Genomic DNA, 22,564 nt, shown 5'->3' on the forward strand with positions numbered 1-22,564 from the left:
ACATCAAAAGAACATGTACAGGAAAACGAACATATTTGATTACATATTATATATTTCAAAATAAATGTGAAACATATTTTTCTTAAAACAACCCAGTTGGGAACAAAGAAAATCTCGAAGTTATCAACGGTAATGCTCTCTGTTAATTCTGGATTGGAAGGTTTAAAACTACTCATTATAATAAAAATATGAAAAATTCATTTGCCATGATGATTTATGCCTGGGTCTGAAAAGATCCAAATAATTAAAATCATAAGTTGATCAGATTTCGGCTCAGCCATGTAAATTTATTAAGGCAAAGAAAGGTGGGCCAACACTGGTTGGATGACAAACCTGCAAATTTACGCAACTGAGCTCAATAAAAATGAAACAAAAAAAAATGGCAGTGAATGCATCTACTCACTGTCAAGTTAGTTTCAAAATTTAGCATTTCAAGTGTTTTGCAAAGTTAATGGTCTGGTTTTCTGAAAACCAGTTAAATAAGATTTCCATAAAAAAACCAAGAAATAACACCAATAATTATTCATTCTTACACACTCATATTAAATTCTTGAAAAGTTCCTGACCTATAACGCCTCATAATTGTTTACATTGAGTACCACGTTTCACCTTTTTGCATACAGCGAAAACAACATACGGGTACTTCTTGTTTATAAATCTTATAATTGGTATACAATATTTTATTCAAGATAGGTACACAAAGCCTTTCTATTTCAGTTTGGCCCTAAGGGGCTCAACTGTTGAGGAAGTGTTCGTGAATATTAACAAAAACCTATAATCACGAGGTTAACGAATAAGCGCCGTGTGGGCTACGGTTTATAATGATGCATAAGTAGGAGTATAATATGTTCTATTGTAACGATGACAAACAGGTGTTTTGAAAATTCCAATTGTCAACTCGCAACCTTCAGTTTTCATGTAAGTGTTGAACATGCAAACACTTTACCTTTTGGTTAAACTATACTTTTCGCAATATTTTTGGTTAAACTATACTTTTCGCGATTTGTCGATAGATAGCAAACCTACCCCCAAAAATGTACGTATCATTTTAGACCTATTTCACGTAGTTGATTACTGGGCTGGCTTTCCACCATTACTGGGACGCTTCAAAGCTCACTATGGTTTTTCTCACACATAATTAATTGCTCTTTAGTGAGGTGTTCAGAGCTGTACAAAACACACGTGTGATGGGCCTTCAGACATGGAAGCACCCCAGTAAAGGTTACCAGAACTGTCACCATAATTTCAAAATCAGATTTGTGTAGAATATATCCCAGCACCATGGTCAAAAGTAAAATACAAATCTCTCACAAAGATGTTAATCTAAGGTTCCCCAAATCTAATTAATCCTCATTTTATTCGTTCAGTCTAGCCTGTTGGATTTCTGTTATACTCAGATTCAAGTTTCGGTTTCACACGAATTCAAGAGTATTTATGATAACCACACCGTTCTTCTTTATACAAGTCCCTGAATTGACAATACAGCTATTGAATCAGTATCTTTATGTATAATGTATTTTGTGAATGGAACCTATAAGTCACATCATTTTGGTGGTAAGCAGAGTGAATTATTTCATACTACTTATTAAAGCTGACATACGTTGAGAGAATTCTATGCTAAACACGGTATTTTCTTATACGGTGCCAGAAAGAAACAAGAGTGCTTCCCCCTTTAATTAAAGATTGTTTCCCTTTTCGTAAGGCACGCTTTCCATTCTCGTCAATTTGATTTGTCTGTACAGGTTCTCAATCTGGGCAGCATAATGTTTCCTCAAAATTGGACGCTTCGACTTAAATGTAGGGGTGAGCAGGTTGTTCTCCACACTAAACAGCTCGGACTCCAAGTAAATGTTCTTTACCTGTTTTAAACATCAGGCTCAAATTGTCATCATGCTTCAATACAAGTTTGTTATTTTAAAGTAACTTAGATAATTAATTATATAAACAATTTTGAAAGTCAAACGACTTTTGTTTGGAAAGTCACTCAAAAGATTTAGAAAATGGTATTTCTCCCCTTCTTTCCTATTTTTTCAGACGAAAATGTGAAACTTACTAAAATAGGTTACAGTTTATTCTATCAAATCTTTTTTAATGAATCGCAACCCTGTTGATGGGGCAGACGGGTACTATATTGTGACCCAAGACTTTGCAAGGCAGGGTGTCTACTTTCACCAATTGAGGGCGCCCTAAACACTATATAGGCCAACGCGAAGAAAAGGTGTTAGAAACTGAACCTACCTGCTCGAAGCTGAACAGTTTGGCTTCTTTTCCCACCTTCAGCATATCGTCAAGAATTGCATCCTTAATGACCTAAGTGGAGACATAAAGAAGATAACAGAACTTCACCTAATACATTTAATGGAACGATTCCTGGATTAATTTTTTTTTTTGCGAGTTAGGCAATCTAGAGCAGCACATTGTCCATTGAAAAACAACAACAAAATATTCTTAGAACACAGAAAAAGCTCAGCTCCATATCTGCTGCTGCGATATAAGGCTTGAAATATATCAGCAGTATGAAAAATATCCAATTATGTTTTTTGGTCTATTTTCTTTAAGAACGATAAGCCTGCTAGATATAGGAATCCACAAAGTCCACTGAGGGCGCCCTACATAAAGTGTAGTGTATTCCTGTATTTTCCATTGACTAACCTCGCTGTCACACAACTCTTTGAAGTCTCCTTGCACAAATTTAGCCTTGCCAAGGCTCGGCAATTCATCCTCGTCAGGGACCACGATGGCGATTACATGTGACTGCAGAAAGAAAAATCATCTTTTTTTTATAACCATTCGGGCATACAAAACGAAGTTTGCAAGAACTGCAAATGGTAAGACGGTGCAAGAGTATGGAGTGCCGAAGACACCATCTTTAGATGTTCTTATACATGTATAATGATGTCACAGTATTCCCTCTCTAATAAGTATAGAGTGTCCAAGTCTGAAATTTCAAAATTACTTATAGCTGTACGGTATTACAGTATTATATGCCAAGTGTCCTTCCGCCATTTAATCATATTTATTTTGATCATTTCAAAATAATGTTAGTAGCACTTTTTGTTCATATCTTGCCTATCGACCAGATAGGAGATATCAAATGATCTGAGTATCATTGGGTACAATATGAATGTTCGATGTAGAGTGAACAATCGATTTTGTAGGTAAAATTACATTAAAAGGACCCTAAACTAAAATAGTATACGCCTAAGAAATTACCCGACACTCTGACAGACAGAGAGAAATTAAAATAAGTTACTCCCAATTTATCCAAAAATGTAAGTATTCATCAGCGTTTGACCGACAGACAATTTCCTTCCATTAATGATGTTTTCTTACCTGCAAACTTTCGCCATGCACGAAACACTGTGACACATATTCACTTCTGATGTAAGCGTTTTCAATCTTCTCTGGGGCAATGTACTCGCCCTGCGCCATCTTGAAGATGTGTTTCTTCCTGTCGATTATCTTCAACTGTCCGTTCTATTAATACATAAGATATCGAATCACAACAAATCTTTAAATAAGAGCACCTGAGCTGCAATCCAGAGGTCGCAGATTCAAACCCCGCTTCAGTCAATTTCTTTGTTCAATTTAAGTAAAACTTATATACATGCCGAAATTGGAAAGAAGTGGACGAATTTCAAGGCAGGGCCTCTTTTCCTAGAAAGTGACGCCGTTACGTCACAAGCATTTGCTCAAAATAGCACATTGTGATTCTATCGGTCCACCTACCGGCATCCATTGGCCTACATCACCCGTGTGCAGCCATCCATCTGCATCGATGGTTTCTGCTGTCTTCTCGGGATCCTTGTAATACCCTTTGAAGACACCCGCTCCCTTCATGCAAATCTGTTCAAAGATTTCAACCGATGTGTATATTCATCAAGATTGTTGAATATTTAGTGGGATTTTTTTTTTTTATAATTCTAGGGCAGAGAGCTCAGTATTGAAGAAAAAAACCCACACGTTTATTGCCTATTTATTGAAGCATTTTCAGAAAAATCGCATCAACGCCAAGAGAGGCTGTCTACCAATTAAGATTTTAATTTCCTTCATTTAAGTTAAATCGTTGAAATCAAGACTTTAAGATCATCTAGAGACTAAGGATATCGACAAAGGAACTTTTTTCAAGCGGCTGTTTAAAATTTAAGATGGCCACCATGGTGGCCATACGCCTAGTCTATGTACAAGACCATGGCAAAAGCCAGGGTCTATAACATTCGAGCAGAATCGCTGATTAATTGTGCAAAACAACCACATCTTGATCTCTAGATTTTGACCAATCAGCGGGTGCGTGTCTTTTATCATTCACCGTTATCTCGTCTTAGACATGGATAAAAAACACCCTAGACACAGCAACAAAGGCTGTGATCACGCACTCTGTATTATGTAACGCGCCATGCTGTTGCTGTATTACTAAACACTGCATTCGAATTGACCAATCACACATTTAGTCCTGATTTGGGAACGAAATGACGTCACGATTTAGTAAAGTCGACTCTGTTTGGCTGAGGCGCGAGATCGCATAAATCTGCATGCTTTGACACATCAGACGTTTTACAGGATCAGGAAAGACTTGGCTCCGTGGACAACGGTTGATACTCAGACTACCATACGCCGTGCATGTTGGGGGAATGATTTCTCAAAGTTTCCAAAAATGAATAGTTTTGATTACTGGCATAAAAAAAAGAAACGAAATTTAAAATATGTCTGCAATGGACCTGTCTCTTTGTCAACGGAATAAACCTTTGCACAACAAAAGTCTATGATATGTGAATATATTCGGTGATTAATTCGTTGCCGTTTTCACGAACAGCCACATACTATATATATTATGTTGATTTTGAAGAAAAGTGCTTTCGAGATAATCGCAAAAGAAGTTTATAATATTTTAAAACTGCACGAAATACTACTTTGCAACAACTTTCTGCAGCAAGGAAACCATCACACGATTCTACGAGAGCTGTTTTTGTTTTACATGAACCCGGTAATAAGACTTAATACAGCAGGTAATTGGTACAAATTAATTAGTAAAGATATGTGGCTCTTCGTGAAAACGCAATCTCATTTGATCTACTTTTACGTATTTCCGTGCAATTGGTTTTGTAGGCGTTCAAAAGGCCAAAATGTATGTGAAAACGCAAAATGCATTTATCGAGTTGGATCCTTTGGATCACGGGAGATACTAAGGCTATCTGTCTTTAAAAGCTGTAACTGGGCCCTGATAATGAAGCATCAAAACCTACCTACCGTGTTTGGGAAAGGAAACTATAATCCTATACCCTTCCATAAATAACCCTACCTCGCCTTGATCTTTATCAGCATAGTAGTCCATCTCCGGAACATCAACCAGCTTGAACTTGAAGGCCAGGGAAGGACAACCAACATGGCCGGCACTCAAATCATGGAACATGGTCGTTGTACCCACACCTGCGTTTTCAGTTTGGCCGTATCCTTCCGTTAACTAGGGTCAAAGGTCACAGAGCTAGCTCAGAGCCACTGACAACTGTTTGCACTAATCCAGAATAAAGTTAGTGGCCAAATTCATCAGGAAAAAAATAGTAAGTCAGTCACTCACCAGTGCTCCAAAGGCACACCTGAAAAACATCTTGACCTCCTGGGATATTGGTGCGGCACCAGTGGTAATAAACCGAACTCTACCACCTAACAAATTCTTAAGGAAAAAAAAACATTAACGGGATAAGGGCATGTACGAATGGCATAAATTGCACCCCGCAATACTCCTAATAAGTCAGGACTTTCGTCTGTACCGAACCATTTCCGTTTTTAATTTCACATTTGAATATGGCCGCGGCAGCCACTGACACAGTTTGTCACTATTTTGCAATTTTTTCCCCATTCAATTCAATAAACTGGCAAGTTTTTGGAATAAACTCAACTCTAATGGACAATGGCAAAGACTGTTGAAAACTCAGAATGAGAAAAAAATGCTTGTAAGAATGATTTTATATTAATATCAATGCTTCTAAATAAAACCATTATTTTGATAATGTGAAAGATTACTGGTCAAGCAAAACCGCTATCAAAATTAAGAAAAACTCAGGTAAGATGGTAGGACACAATGAGTCTCTTGCATCCGAAAATATCTTCGTTTTTATTTCGAGGGAAGCCCTCATTTACTTTAATTTGTTTTATGACCCTTCCCTATTAATTAATAGTATCTTACTAAGTGCATTTATGTAATGCGCTTACCCGAACTTTCGTGAAGACTTTGTCCCAAACACCATCATTTATGAATTTGCCACTGTAGACAAACAAAAAGATTGGAATCGATTTCCTTTCTGTTGAAAACCAAGTACAAATAATTACCTCGATTGTATCATAGTTGGACTCGATAGTTGCAAAAAGACTGAAACAAAACAGTTTTAACTGAGAAAACTATAATTGCTTAAATGTTTAGTTATATCACTTTAAGCTATTTTTACGGCAGGAATAAGCCTGAGAGTAATAACCGACTGCGTTGTTGGTAATTGCCAATTTTCAGGGTTTCATTGGGTTGGATTTGATTGATTGCTTCATATTGGGGGATCTCTCAATATCACGTGACCCCTGTCAAATCGTCGGGGTTTGAAAAGGGGAGCTGTTAATAATCATTTTGCATTTCTAATTTTCTTGTTCGAGTTCTTACCCTTCCATCTCCTTCATTTTCATTCGGAGCGCCGTTCTCATCAAAAACTTGGCCAGCCATCCTTTCTGAGCAACTAATTGAGTCACCTGATCGATTTAGTAAGACCATAAGAATTAATATTAATACTTTAGGATACAAGTAATTCAACCTTAGAGCAATGACAGGGGATCTTGCAATCTAGTCTTGCTTCTGCTCATCAACTAAGGTTAGCTTTGCTTTTTACAAGCAATTGCACAAATAACACAATCTAGATGTTTGTGGACAAACACACGGCTGTTTCGACTTTTTTGTTATTGGATTTTAGTTGTAGATTGATAGGACATAGATGTGCAGTAGAAAACTGCAGAGTGACAGGGCCAAACCTTTTCGTAGAAATAGGTGCTATAAATTGTACATTTAATGTGATTTTAAATTTCATGTGATGACGTCATCATGACATCCCTTCCATTTTTAGGTACATACCGGCTTAGGTACATACCAAGTTACAACTAAATCGGACCCATAGTTCTGCAGAAATATAGTCCATATAAATAAGTACGTTTAATGGGACGTCACATAATGTGTGATGACGTCACCATAATATATCATCTGTAGCACATCACAGTCTCTTACATACCAAATTTCAACCCAATTGGACCTGGCATGCTTTAGAAATAGGCCTTCAAAACATGCACATTTAATATGACGTCACATGTCATGTGATGACGTCATCGTGACGTCACTTCAATTTTCATCTAGGTACATACCAACTTTCAACCCAATCGGACCTGTTGTTCTGCAGATATAGGCCTTGAAAATGTAAACATTAAATGTGACGTCGCGTAAACCCTGATGACGTGACGATGACGAACATTTTCCGGACTCATTTTTAGATGATGGTCAATGACTAAGCATAGTTGAAAGTGGATTGAATATTAAAAAAGTTCCCAAAGTGGCTTGTACAAAAAACGTGTACAAAACCTATGGAAAAAGTGGAATGTCTGTATAACGAACAGAACATAGGGCTTTTCCGCATTTCACGTTTTTCAAAAGTTTATGCTTTGTTTTTCCATGTGCAATCATGTTCAATAATGTTCAATTCCATGCACGAACAAATTTCTGTGATTCACATAAAAAGAATAATTAAATTTCAATGGGACGTGGTTCTCTATGTCGTCACATTGCGTCACTTCTATTTCATCTATAACATGTCTCTGACTATGTATTTACATAGTGTAGTGCTGTGGCCTCGTGGTTAAGGGAATTGGATTCGTGGTCTGCGGGTAAAGCTGTAGGTTGTGGGTTCGAGTCCAGCCTGGGGTCACGGTGCGTGTGCCCTTTGGCAAGGCACTTTGTCACTCATTGCTTCTCTCCACCCAGGAGTTAATGGGTACCTGTGAGGACAGAGATGGTTGTTGTGATTAAAAGAGCTTTCTTGCCCTTCACAGGCTGCATCGAGCTTATACTCCCCAGGGAGCTTAGATGGTATTAGGAACATTTCAAGGGCCCAATGAGCAGGGGTAATAATGATGTAGCGCCTTCAGCACCAGTCCTGGTGGATACGTGCGCTTAAATACCCACTATTAGTATTTATTATAACAAAGTTTTAACCCAATCAAAAATTAAGTCTGTAGATTTAGATATAAACAAAATATGCACATCCGAGATGATGTACACATTTACTATCAGTGCGTTCGATTACTTCCCCCGCGCTGACTCGTGCAAGCGCGACAGCGTTCGATTGACCTCTGACGTGACTTCTCGCGCTTACTCGAGCCTGGCCCAAGTGACCGACTCGCCGAGCCAGTTACTTGGGGAAGTATCCCATAATGCCATGCAACGTCCAGACGGCGCCTCAGGCCGCGTCCGAAACGGGCTTCCACGGAACATAGAGCTACAAACCCTGTGTAGCTAGCTCTATGCACGGAGCTACGGCTACGAATTAATAGTCAGCGCGCCCGAGTCCCCTCCCTGCCCTGCGTATTTTTGCTCTGTTGATTGATTCGCATGCAGCCTGTGTCATGTCAAAATCCCCCCCCCCCCCCTTCCGGAAAAGTAAACCAAAAAAAAAAAAAAGGAAGAAAAAAAGAGAGAAGAAAAGTAGAGTAGAGTTTTAGAGTAAGCAAGTATGTCACGAATTAAGTTCGAATTGTCATGAATATATCTTGATCTTCATGAATAACGCTGCCAATACACTGTTTTAGTCTGCTGGCAAGCAACTTTGCGAAAAGTCGGTGTTCAAAAGAGAAACCAGGCACCAATTACCAGTGTCGGCAAAACGAAAAAGAGGCCAAAACAATTGATAGAATTCGCAAGTGAGACCATCGAGACCAGGTGATTTATTTTGGCCAAGTTGCTTGACAGCAGCATCGAGTTCCTCAACGGTCAGAAGGTACTCTAAGCTTTCTGTATCGTCACAATTTAGTTTATTAAGATTATTTAAAAGCGGGTCAAAGGCGCCCTCGTCAGTCGGCCAAAGAGAGTACAGGGAAGAATAGAAATCACGGACATTATTCCTTATTTTCACCGGATCCTCGGTGATTGACCCCGAAGTGAGCCGTTTTTGAGATACGGGTTTAGACAAAGAAATCGAATTTTCCAATTTGAAAAATAAGAAGAGCTGGAATCGACTTCGGTAGTGTGTTTAAATCGTGATCTGACGAGGGCGCCCTGCGCCTCAATTTTCCAAAGAGTGTTTTTCTTTTGTTCGTTTAGAAATTTCAAGAGTTTTTGGCGTGACATCCGGCTTAGACTGCAAGTCGTCAATTAATTTGGTTAATTTTGGCAAAATTGACAGGTTTTTCTTTGGCAACTTTGCTGCTATACATTTGAGTAATTGTTTAAATATGAATCTTTTCGAGCTCCCACAACGACCTAAGATCAGAAAAATCAGAAATTTGGTCCCTCCAGGCTTTCCAAAAGGACCGGATGATATCAATAAAAAAATGGTTTTCTAAAAGTGAATTATTAAAGTGCCAATATGCACTTCCTTTCTCTCTAACGCTGGGAGGTTTCAAAGAAAGGAAAACAGCGGAGTGGTCCGAGAGAAAACAGGGGATAGTTTTTCAAGATTGTACAGATGGGAGAAGACTGGAGTCAGAGTAAAAGCGATCCAACCTGGCTTGGGATTTTCCGCAAGGACGGGAGGGATTATTCATAGACCAAGTAATTTTTTGTCGGACGGGTGCAGTCCCCGCCAGATATCGCAAAAAGACAGCGCATTGATAGCGTTTGTGAGAGCCGTGGAGATTTGGCGCCTGTGCTCAGTTGGCGTACACAGACAATCAATAGAAGGACATTCAGTGCAATTGAAATCGCCTCCCAGAACAACGACCCATTACATTTTCAAAAACGTTAACGTTGTAAGTGCCATTTACCGAAGACCAAATTGGAGAAATACCTCATTGTAGATTTTGTTCATGACTCTCGGTACGCAGGAGAATACAGTTGGTCTCAAGACAGCAATATCACTCATGAGTTTCTTTGGATCTCCCCGGTAGAACCCCACGCATCCACCGCAGGCGTACATACAAGCCTTCCAAAAAGAAGGATGCGACAAGTGAAAAGTTTTTTATTGTTTACTTTCGTCATGAAAAAGAAAATGTAGTGGCCGTATCTGATCAAGTATAACATTGTCAACTGACGAATCACAACTCAAGGCAGCATAACACCGATAGCCCTTACACTGTGGCGGCGCAAAACAGAGATTTATAGCTACAAGAGAAAGGGAGATGATAGTTAATGGCAATGACAATGATATTTAATTGGTAAATAGAAAAGTATCATAAACATTGCAGGGAGATCCTACCTGTACAAACCTTTCGTAGATATGGGCGAGCGGAAGGTAAGATATATAAACATCTTCTCTATACATCCCCATCAAATCATTCATCTGCGGAGATTAAAAACAATGCTTTTTTACATAAAATTAATTGACTGAATTATAATTTGTTCGTGAAAAACACTTACTTTCCTTGTTCGACAAGAAAAGGAGTATTGGTGCCATTGGTTACCGATGTTTTTATAGACAGTTTTCAAGTATGGTTATAGTTTACGTACTGACGGCCAAAAAGGCGCCCTAAGTTACTAGACAACGGCAAATCAAACCTCCTCCAAGTGGCGCTGCAGCGACGTCATGTTTAGGATGAAAACATACTGCTTATCCACAGGTATTGACGTTATTTTGAAAGTTGCTATATTTAAAAAATGACAATCTGTATAGGTTTGAGATTAAATTACGTTTGTGCTGGAACATTATATAAACGTTATAAATCTACGAAGTGGCCTTTTACAAACAGACAATTTTGCTGCGGCAGGTACTACACTCCTATAGAATGCCTGTCAACAATGACTAACCCCAGCGAATGCGAACATTCCGCCGAACATTCCGCTGACAGACGCCAGAATATTTCCGTGAGTGAGCATGACACCCTTTGGATTACCCGTCGTACCGCTGGTATAGCACAATGTGCTTAGGTCGTCATAGCCTGGAGGCTGGAAAAATATGATAAATGTAAACACTAAGATGGTTCATGAATGGAGTCTGAGCAAATGTTGTAACAGCACAATGTATAGGAAAATCTGAAATCCACCAATTGCAACAATGACCCGATAACGGTTGGCAGGTTGTCATTGAGACTTCATACAGTGTACTCTAAGTATGCTTTCGAATTTCATGAATGATCACGAATACTTTGATGGAATCAAACACTATTCTAGTACCGGACTTATAGCTAGTTTACTTACCACTTTCTCCTGCGGGTTATTTGCACCAAGTTTCTGCAAAATGCGCCAGACAAAGACCGTTATTAATTAATATTTTCTCAAAACAAAAGGTATTTGACTGCAGTACGTAACACCAATAAAGCATAACTAAATTTATATCTCTTCGAGGAATTGAACATTGGGCGTTTCTGCAATATGTTTTTCTATGAGTGTATGCTTTTTATGTTTTGAACACAGCGCCATGACGTATTTTACTGTTCTTGTAGTTTTTCAGATAAAAGACTGTAATACAGTTTCAAGATGGTGCCATAAGACCACTGTTGACGTCATCACTGTTGACAGCCAAGCCTTGGGGTCTTTGTCCTGTCCTAGTTTGAAGTCAATCTGATTGCATTTTATGTCAAAAAATATTACTGATAGAAGAAAATATAAAAGGTTTAAAAATTAACAAAAAAATCAGGCGATGATGTCATCATGACGTCATTCAAAATGTGCACATTAGTAACCGTATCTACCTACCCACCAATTTTAAGACAATCAAACTTACCCTTTCATGTGTTTTGAAAAATCGCATTGTTGATGACGTCATCATGACGTCACACATTTCCCAAAATGTTGTGCATGCATGTATTACCTTACGAACCTAATACAAAAAGAATGTTGAATTTAGCATGTTGGGTTCGAGAGATATAGTGATAACCTTCAAAAATCTATATGGTATCAAATGATGACGTCATGATGACGTCACCCCAAATTTTGCCTAAAGACATCCCGGTCTATCTAAAATATGCACCTTTAAGATGGTTTCACTCTTCTACGTCACTCTTCTACATAGGTCTTACCTGTAAGGTCTTTGTCTATCTTAAGTTTCGTTGGCAAATAACTTAGGTTTATGTCTAAAGTGTGACTTTGGTTTATGTCTAAAGTGCAGGCCGGAATAAAACATGCACAAAGTTTAGGGATAAAACTAAAAGAAACAAGATCGGAACAAAAACAAATGCTTTTCCGCTTTTAAGCGGAAAAGCCAAACTTGACCTTCTCCAAATTTGCACCAAATTATCGTAAACTCGCTTGCAGTCGCGTTGCGTCGTAAAATTACACATATGCTATTGACCCTTGTATAGCGCGCCCTCACAGAGAACAGGTCTTTGTTTCTCTGTACTACACATGGATAGACACATTGAAATGTCATTGTCAATTTATTTAGATAATTAAATCTGTCCTCAGAAAATTGCCTTTAGCTGTATGCTACGGTAGCAAAAACTTTGAACTTGTTAAAATATGAAACACATGACTCTTACCAGAACGTCTTCAAAGCGCAGAATTTCTATCTGGGATTCTTCAGCCTTGGCTATCACCGAGTCTGTGGCGTCATCGATAAGCACAATCGTCTTCAATCCCGGCATATCTCCTGCCTTGTTCAACAGAAGCTCGGCTCTTGATGACGTATCACACACCACGAGACTCAACTCGACTGCATGAAAGGTTGGATGAGACCATTTAGGGATTACTTTCACTTAAATTCATGTTGGACAGATTTTTTGACAACACGTGTACTGGTGTCTAATGGTAATCGCATATATACCTCACATATGCCCGAAAAACCCAAACAAACCACATTTTGACCTCACACATTTGTCACATTTTTGTGCAAACATAAATGATCCATTTAATATCCATTACAAAATTATTTTGAATTAAACATTTTGCGTTCAAATGAAATGATGAAATCATCATGACATCAAGTCTAGTTTTACATTCTGGTTTACCTTACAAGCTTCAACCCAGTTGCATTTGTATTTCTCAAGAAATAGGACCTTAACATTTGCATCCTTAAGATGACGCCACCGTCGCCACGTGACTCATGATGATGTCATTACGACGACACCCTTCGGTACACAAGTTCACTGTAGGGTTTTACATAGGTTAAGTTTTAAAAGAAAACGATATTTTTTTAGGTCAGGTTTTCAGAGGAATCCGACTTGATTTAGGTCAAAAGTGCCTGCCTGTGACAATGTGTAACAAGAAGCTACGGCGAAAGTGCATAAGTACCATCTGCGCAATCAATTACTAAATCCCCTTCATTCAACTTTTGGTCAAAGTTATGCAGGCACTTAAACTAGCAAATGACAACTGTTTATGAAACAAAAGCCACAAGCCTGATTCGTTGCTGGTCAGCAATAGGACTTTCTTCGAATCAGAATTTTGTTGAATATCAAAATTTTGTCGTTAATAGGCAAAATATAAAACCAACCTTGGTTGACGATATACTGACACACGTCTGGTCCTAATGTGTCGTACAGTGGCACGATGACCATGGAATACATGTTACACGCTTGCTCGGTCACCACCCACTGGAATAATAACAGCAAATCATACAATTACATAATGAAATATATTACGATATAATATTAATATAAGCAGTACAAGTAGTTATTAACCATTTTTTGTAACATTCTAGTTTTTGTTGTTGGCTTATGCTTGACTTGATATAAATTATCTTTAGCCAAAAACGATTGTCCAACAATAATCAGTCAATAAACTAATAATCAATATCACTGTCTTGGTGGTTCACAGCTCTGAACTATAGTTCCCGACACATTGAATCGTCGACATGATTCCATTGCGTATGCTTGTTATCAACAGCGTCCTAATTCCTTTTGTCAATAACCAAACATTTTTTTTAGCATTGGTTTAATCAACTGGTTTGATAACATTGGACATACCTCTACCCTATTCTGCGAATAAATGCCGATGGACGTCTCATTCCCAGCCGCCATGCCATTCTGGATCATCCCCGAACCAAAATTTCTGGCTCGTGTGTGAACCTTTGTGAAAAAACAGAACTAATGAAAGCCACAATGCATACATTTATGATCACAAGAAATTATGACTTTGAGCGACATTATTGAAAATGTATCGTTTACTAAGAAGCATTATTTAATGATAACTAGGCACACTCTACAATTTCATAGCCCAGTTTTGACAAAACATTTCTGGGAAGTAAATAAATGGAATTCTAATGAGCCGACATGCATTCTGAAGAAACGAAATGAGCCCATCTCTGTGCCATGAATCAGCCGAGTCCCAAGCTCAGAATATTTGGGGGCTATACAGTACCAGCTATAGCTAGCTAGCTGGTGTTCCCCCTAGCTAGCTATGAGAAGCGCCACAAGAGTAACACACTAAAACATACACTTTTGATGCTGATGGTGTTTGCCGGGGGGGGGGGGCAATTGCTTGCCAGGCAGCGACCCCTCGCCAGTGTACTAGGGCTAAAATACGGTTTTGCAGTGAAAGAATGCAATAACTGTAAATTATAAAAGTTTCAAGTGAAAAAATGCCACTATTTGCCAAGACTGCGTTTGTTTGTAGTTATTCAGCATTATCGACATTTATTTAATTGGATTAACATCGAGATTTTTTAGACCGTGTTAAAAAAAGCTTCACTCGAAAACAAAAAGAAAATTATCAATCATTAGTAATTTCCTCTAAACGTGTTTCTCTCGAAACAGTACGGCCAATTTTCCTCATTTGACGAAACAAATGCTACTTGTTCTTAGCAGCACTTTTTATTGAAGCTTTGTAAAATAAGCCTACCTCATTGTATGTAATCCAGGAATAAGGACTGTCTGGTTCCGGTCTCCATCCTAAACACGGGTCGTTAGCTAACGGACGGACAAAAAGGTAACATGGCATCATGGAAAGCCTGCTCGTTTTAAATGTCCTATCTAGTGACCGCTACATGCAATTTTTTTTTTTTAAAGTAAAGCAGATCTCAGGATAGCGTATGGAATGTCTCCTTGCACAGAAAAGGGTCTGTAAAATTCGAGCATATTCAGCGATTAATTATGCAAAACAAGACTGCGTCTTGACCTCGGATTCTGACCATTCGGCGGAAGCCTTCTTTTGGGTCTCCAGTAACCCGTTGTGTTACCAAAAAAAACCCATGACAGCCAAATTGACCATCAATGGCTCAGTCGCATGAAATTTGCATAGCTCACATGATCAGACGTTGGTTACGGAGAGAGCTCCGTTGGACAACGGGTGAGACGCAGACTATTACCTCATAAATATAACGAGCAAAGCCTACTCAAGACATTTTGTACCAAATATTCTGTGAAATTGTTCCACCTATAATGATTTCATTCAGAAGAAAACAAGTATTGCAATTGGGTTTAAATAGCGTGCCCGCGTTCAACCTGTTGCAAGTATATTACCAACGGAATTCAGACCGAAAAGACAAGAAAGATAAAAAAAAAACCAATTGTGCATAATCATATTTTGTCTTTTTTTCTATAAAAATGTACAGTTGCCACTCAGCTAAATCTTCTACAAGTTAGTTTTAAGTACTCTTATACTTAATATTTTAGCAAATGATCCTACATACCTTTACGATAAAGATAGATTGAAAACACTGAAAAGAACCCACCCATTGTAGACCTACGGTAGTACGTTACATCGATGTACTTTTCCCGTTGTGTTTGGGAAAAAAGAGGAGGCCACTCACCAGAGCTTTTCAATCCACGCATGAAACAGTCATGGAGAGATTCCACATCGTCGAAAAACTTTGAGATGAGTTTACCATCAGGGAGCAGTGTGGACACTCTCTCGTGTTCCGTTGTGCCCTATACATGCGTAGAATAAGCAGAAAACTGAAAACGTTACCAGTGAAAGAATCGAACGCAGTCAACTTTGTGAGTTCCAAAATGAGTTTGGTAAAAGTAACCAAGAGTTACCATGACTTCGGTAAAAAATATTTGGAAACTCTTCGTCTTGTTTTCACATAAAATGATTAGGTCAATATATAGGTGTGTGACGGTAACAATCTTTCTCCAAAGTCACTAGCCTTAGTAATTCTAACATTTGCGCCCGACACTATACGTCAGTGTTGAAGTTTAGTCCATTACCTCGAACGGGGGTGTGTCACAACAAATTTGTTGACAAACCATCCAGGTGATTAACAGGTAGAAATGATTTTTTCCCCGGAAACTCACTTTCCGTAGAACTGAAAGGGGGGGGGGGAGGCTGGACAACATCTTTCTATAGGGAACGAGTTTTGAAGTGACTACCATGGACACTATCGGACCCGGGAAGCGGTCATGGCCGCGGCCGCTAATCCTCATTGGAATGCAGTTGCCAGCTGTGGTATGCCGTGGCACACGGCTAGTGGGTAGTTCCACAGCTGCTGCTTTTGTGCAGTCCCGCTACCACACAAAGGCTGTGCAGTCATGCGGGCCACTTGCTCTATGTGTGGAGGAATGTCCCCATTATGACCCGTGCTTAAGGGGTTAACCAGGCACATTTGCCGACGGACACACGACTTTGCCGAAAGGACACTTTGGCCAACAACAGTGCAAGCAACATGTATTCAAAGGAACTGTGACAAAAGCATTCCTCTGTTTCTCTTGACCAGACTTGTAAATTGACCTGTGATTCATTGAGACTCACTTTTGATTGGCTTGTGATTGATTGACAACAACAACACTACATTAAGTGTGCGATTCTTTACCCTTCTTGTCATGCCTTTAAAACGGGGTGGGTCTCTGGAATGACGTCACGCGGATCGATTAAAAAACCGACCGTGTGTACGTCCTTACCCTTCTTGTCGTGCCTTTAAAAACCATAAGGGTGGGAAATCTCGCCCCATGGCCAAAAAGTGGTAGCAGTACGTTAGTAGTGAATAGTGCGTATTTGACCTCGTTTTCCGGTGGAGGATCATGATCCTCATCGAGGATCATATCGATAACCCAGATGAGATCATAAAACGGGGCGTGTCTCTGGCGTAGTGACGTCACAGATCGATGGACAAATCGATCGTGGGAATTAGCGTTGAATGAGTATTGTTGGTTTAGATAATTGGTTACACAAAAGAAAGGGTATACAGACGGCTATTAGGGAGAGCACATAGCGAGCGCACTTTTTAAGTGGGTTTTTGTATGCCGGTTCCCTATGAGGAGGCAAATATACACATAAATTATGTGTATATTGGATGCTTATTAAGTACAGGCCTTTTATAGCATATAATTTGTTTTTCTTCTTCTTTTCTTTGCTTTTTTTATGCTTGATGATATTGATTGGACCAAAATTGAAAATTTCAATATCTGAAATAATGGAAATACCGCAATGCCTTATTTCAAATAGGTGAATGGGTGTTGTGAAATTAGTAAATGTAACTTCATAAAAATATATGGAGGCGTTTGAGTTATAAAAGACGACTAAACAAAGAGATACGAGACACGTCAAATAAACACAGCATCTCATTTTACATTCTCATTTACAAGTTCGTGTCAACAGTATATTTTATTTCACACCACACTCAATCAATGACACTTTAATGACTTCTACATAACGATATTTTTGCGCTTTTGTTGCTCACTTGATCATGTTTTGCTTGTTTCATTCTTGCTCATTTTTTGCTCTTTTCTTGCTTATTTGCTCATTTCTTGCTCATTTCCTGATCAATTCGTGCTAATCTGCTCATTTGGCCGACCATCCGCATATCTCTTTTCACTGGTCAAAGAATGAGCATAGCAACAATTTGTGACTGGCCGGCGAAATGAGCAGATGAGCAAGAATTGATCAGGAAATGAGCAAGAAATGAGCAAATGAACAAGAAAAGAGTAAATGAGCAGGGTATGAGCAAATGAGCAAGAAATGAGCAAGGAAAGAACAAGTTAGCAAGAAAGACCAAGTGAGCAAGAAAAGAGCAAGAAATGAACAAATGAGCAAAAATGAACAAGGAATGAAACGAGCAAAAAATGATCAAGTGAGCAAGAAAAGCGCAAGAATATCGTTATGTAGAAGTCATTAAATTGTCATTGATTTAGTGTGGTGTGAAATAAAATATACTGTTGACACAAACTTGTAAATGAGAATGTAAAACGTGATGCTGTGTTTATTTTATGTGTCTTGTATCTCTTTGTTTAGTCGTCTTTTATAACTCATAGGCCTCTATATATTCACTACGCCAGAAACAAACCCCGTTTTATGATCCTCGTCTGGGTTACCGAAATGATCCTCGATGAGGATCATGATCCTCCACCGGAAAACGAGGTCAAATACGCACTATACACTAATTACTTTTCTGAAAATGGCAGGAAAGATACGTTGCATTTCCTTCTTCGTCACATTATAAAGCTAAGTATCCATCTTAGTATCCAAAATCGGGCTAGACAAATTTCAACTTGCCCTTTACTTCTACTGCCTCTGTCTAAAGGGCAGCAGCGTATAGCCAAGGTGTTGGTAGAGAAAGTGATAGGTATATACAATACGGTCAGTACCTCCACTTCCACCGACTGACATTTCAGGTCCAACGTCTTCAGTCCAAGCTTGCGATGCTGTTCTAGCACTCCACTACTTGTCATGGTGAACGGTTTGTCTGTGATATATCCTGTACCAAAACAGTGAATTGTGTTTTTTTTCCCCATGCATCACCATCAGAGCATCCTATGTTGAGGATGTACAAAATGGTGGTGAGTAGAGGATAACAGGCGCGGTTTCTTTAGTAATACATACAATCATAACTAAACTATTTCAAACATCTTAAATACTGCAAAATATCCCATTTGATTGTATGTAAATAATAGGATCAAGCATTCTTTGAAACCGTTGCTCCTACTGTGCTGTCAATTTTAAAGAGGAATTTATTATCATTCCCTCGTGTTATGGGCCAAATACTGCTTCCAACTGACCAAATTTAGTTCCATTTGCAATAGGCTATCCGTGTTTGAGATTTTCTGAGTTAAAAACCTGGGAAACATACTTCAAAACGGTGCAAGTTCAAATGTATTGTATCAAGCATGGTCGCATGGTGACGAGTTTTCGAAGTCGCGAGCTAGGTGACTGGAGTTCACCCGAAGATCGGTTCGAAGTCACAGTCGGCGCGCTTTAAATAGATCTCAAGCTTCCGTAATACGAGTCTGGTTCCCTGACCCATAGAGTTATATTAAAAAAACTAGAGCGCGCATTTACTATACTGCACGCACAATGCAGACGTGCCACCATGTAGTCCTCGCCGCCATTTTGTAAGTGGGCAAAAAATACCCGGATGTGCACACTTCAGGATTGACTGCAATGCGTATCTTTCGCGGTGTTGGCCGTTTACAGCCCTCAGGCTGTTTCATGTTTGTAGAGCTATCCGACAGTCTGCAGTATTAGAAAATCTTTGCGGTTTCCCTAGGTTTATAGCATATATGTACAGGATTTCTGATGGACGAAGTGACCCAGGAAACATGAAACTAATCGGGCGGGGGGGGGGGGGGGGAGGGCGCAACTAGTCATCTTGAGAGACATTTGGCTGATGTTTTTCTGTTTTCAAGTTAACGTGATCACTGCTCAGTAACATTTCCAAATACCATGTCAAAGAGGAATTTTCAAAGGCAAAATAGAAAAGCATCAGAGTGTAGTGCACACTGAGAAAAAAATAAAACCTTATGAATGTTAAGGTTCCTAGATCAACATGTTTTATTACAGCCAGCGCTGCAAACAGACGTGATGGAATTCCTGTAATGTCAAAAATTGAAAATGAAAAAAAAATAAAAATAAAATAGAAGCCATCGCAATCTACAGGAAGATCCAGCAAGTCTGCAAGTGTGGAATAATTTCTGTTCAGATAAGCAAATGTTTCAAGAGAAAGGTAATTTTTTTTTTTACTGTTGGTTACATTTATAAATCGCCCCGACGATACCTTGTTTTACCGTGCTGTTTTGCCTAACGTTATGTGTTGTGCGCATGTGCTTTGCCCACTTACAAAATGTCCTTGCCAGCACAGGGTCACGTGATGAGTGCGCTCTCTCGTTTTTTTTAAATATAACTCTATGCCCTGACCTGACAATTTCCCCCGACGCCCAGACGTCTAAATTGTAGGTCAGGCAGCCTCCGCAGCTAAAGATGAACATGACGACATTAATTGCCCTTTTTTAAAGCTCGGCTTCGTTTCCGAATTCGTTTTATCACTTAATTATAGCTATTAATTATGTTCCGATCAAATTAAAAAAAAAAACGTTACCTGCTTCATATGCCATACAATTTGATATTTTTTAAAGAAAACATTGACGAAGGTTGACCCGTAATTGTAACTGTTAGGGACCCAAATGTCATCTTAGCAGGCGAAGCCAAAAATGAGACCACGCCGAGTTTTGGAAAAATCCCGCTACGTTACCCGCTCAAATAGCCGATTCCGTCATTTAATCGGTCACATGACGACCAGTCAAATAATGTGAATGTCAACCATTTGCGATGGGTGCGAAAACATCAAACATGTTTGGTATCATCCGGTCGCCCGGTATATACTCAGATCGGTCTGAATTTTCAGCGCACACTCAGGGAGGGGAATGGTGGCAATAGCTTTTCCTAGAAATGGAACTTGTAACATTAACCCTAACTCCCTGGGGTGTACGTGTGAAAAATTGAATTAAAATTTGAGGATTCAGGACTGTTAAGGGTCAATGAAAGGCTATATATTTGGAAATAGAGGTTTTGCTATTTTAGGGCCGTCATACACGAGACAATTTTCCATTCAACTTGTTTGAGGCAAACTAAAAGAAGAAATCTACACACAAGTCATAGTATATAGTCCATGGTCTGCATGGGAAATTTCCTGTTGGGAAAGTGCACTCTGTGTTTGCAGATAAAATTTTTAAACTCCAAAACATTTTGTTACCTTCGCATTTTATGTGAAAATTAACTAGTACCACTCAATTTCCTTCTCTGCACTTCAGGCCCACTCTGAACGTCGAACTTCTGCCGTGTCGAATTCAAATGATGGCCCAAAAATTGACATTATTTGAATTCGACACGGTAAAAATTCGACGTTTAGAGCAACTGCCGACCTTCTGCCTTAGGTTCGGCAAGGCTTGCCGCTCAAAACGGCAGAAGAGCGGCAGTGCTCTAAATGTCGAATTTCTGCCGTGTCAAATTCAAATTGCACGTCCCAATTCAGAAACACAGTGGTCTCGTTTCAAAGCGCGCATAGCCGTGCATAGCCCGCCCGCCGGGCCAGCTGTTTTCAGGTCAGCATTAAAACAAGATGGTGGCGCCCATGAAAGTTTCGTGGAGTGACGAGGATCTTCTGTCTGAAGGTCATTCATCTTAAATGACCGAATTACGTTCGGCAGAAAACCGGCGTTTTTGGGCAACTGCCGCACTTCTGTGGCTTTTTTGTCGAATGCAATGAATTGAATGCGACACGGCAGAGTTTCGACGTTTAGAGCGGCAGCTAGACCCATTATGTGTCTCAAATACGAACGGGGTCATACTGGCCTTCCTCCGGATAATTGAGCCACGTGCTGTTGATAGCCTTTGTGTGAGGAATTAAAGTTGTCTCTATGGAAATCGAAATCGGGAATGTTTTGTCCACTTCATATAGACTTTGGCGGATACTTACCTAGTTAATAACCATGGAAAATCAGAAAGTCAAGTGTACAAGACCTGTATCCCCAAGAAAAATACTGCATTTTTTATTCACCTCACTTAAAATTTCGCCTGAAAATTACAGGATAACTAGACATATGCAGAAGCATAATATATTATCTTCAATAGTGACTTTCAAGTGCAAATAGAAAACAGTCACGATTTCGCTTTTCTGAAAGGCAACTTTCCTTAAATGTAGGCTATCTCCAGCTTGAGGCCATCACTAACAGAGAGGAAGCCCAGTACTTGAGCCACATTCATGGTGCCAACTACGAAGGAAGTTCAGTACTATTGGGGGCACATTTATGGGTGCTATCTTTAGTAAAACATATCGTGGTATTATCAGCAGCAGTAGTGCATTCTAGATATTAAGAGATTGGCTGGTCATGATCAGAAACGGGCAAGGTCAACTCGTACCAAGGTCAACTCATACCTCAAATTTGCACAAAGTAAACTCTTTGCAGTTATATCACACACCTGAATAATGTTAGATGGATCTCTGAAAACAAACATTTGCTTACCAACGTAGAGTACAACTTACGGCTAGAGTGGTCATAATTATATGAGTCAGTTACTTACCCAACTCTCACAGAAACTAAAATTACATTGGTTTTTGGAGGTGCTCAGTTTCAACAGCAACAGTGGATTCCACGCACAAGGAAACACTCTCGCTTATAGACCACTTTTCACCGTAGTAGTTAGCGCACACCTCGCACAGATAAAATCAGATTAAGTTGAAAGGAGGGTTATACTCTGGCTGAAGCTACACGACCCGATTTCCCCTGATGTATAGAGACACAG

The 22,564-nt window shown here is 39.3% G+C and overlaps 1 protein-coding gene across 1 annotated transcript; it reads right to left on the bottom strand.

Annotated features, from left to right (window-relative positions):
• Positions 1-1,069: 1,069 nt before the first annotated feature.
• LOC119731473 (long-chain-fatty-acid--CoA ligase 1-like) lies at positions 1,070-22,466 on the bottom strand. Its single transcript, XM_038204656.1, has 20 exons — positions 22,343-22,466; positions 18,634-18,743; positions 15,861-15,978; positions 14,951-15,018; positions 14,077-14,178; positions 13,605-13,704; positions 12,652-12,824; positions 11,372-11,404; positions 10,982-11,119; positions 10,434-10,517; positions 10,026-10,160; positions 6,647-6,732; positions 6,211-6,262; positions 5,576-5,671; positions 5,300-5,461; positions 3,730-3,846; positions 3,334-3,477; positions 2,653-2,754; positions 2,239-2,310; positions 1,070-1,859 (listed from the first exon to the last, which is right to left on the bottom strand). The coding sequence occupies exons 2-20, from the start codon at positions 18,715-18,717 to the stop codon at positions 1,677-1,679; spliced, it is 2,049 nt and encodes a 682-aa protein (XP_038060584.1). The 5' UTR covers positions 18,718-18,743; positions 22,343-22,466; the 3' UTR covers positions 1,070-1,676.
• Positions 22,467-22,564: the final 98 nt, after the last annotated feature.

This window comes from Patiria miniata, unplaced genomic scaffold (assembly GCF_015706575.1).
Source record: "Patiria miniata isolate m_02_andy unplaced genomic scaffold, ASM1570657v1 HiC_scaffold_23, whole genome shotgun sequence".
NCBI classification, from domain to species: domain Eukaryota; kingdom Metazoa; phylum Echinodermata; class Asteroidea; order Valvatida; family Asterinidae; genus Patiria; species Patiria miniata.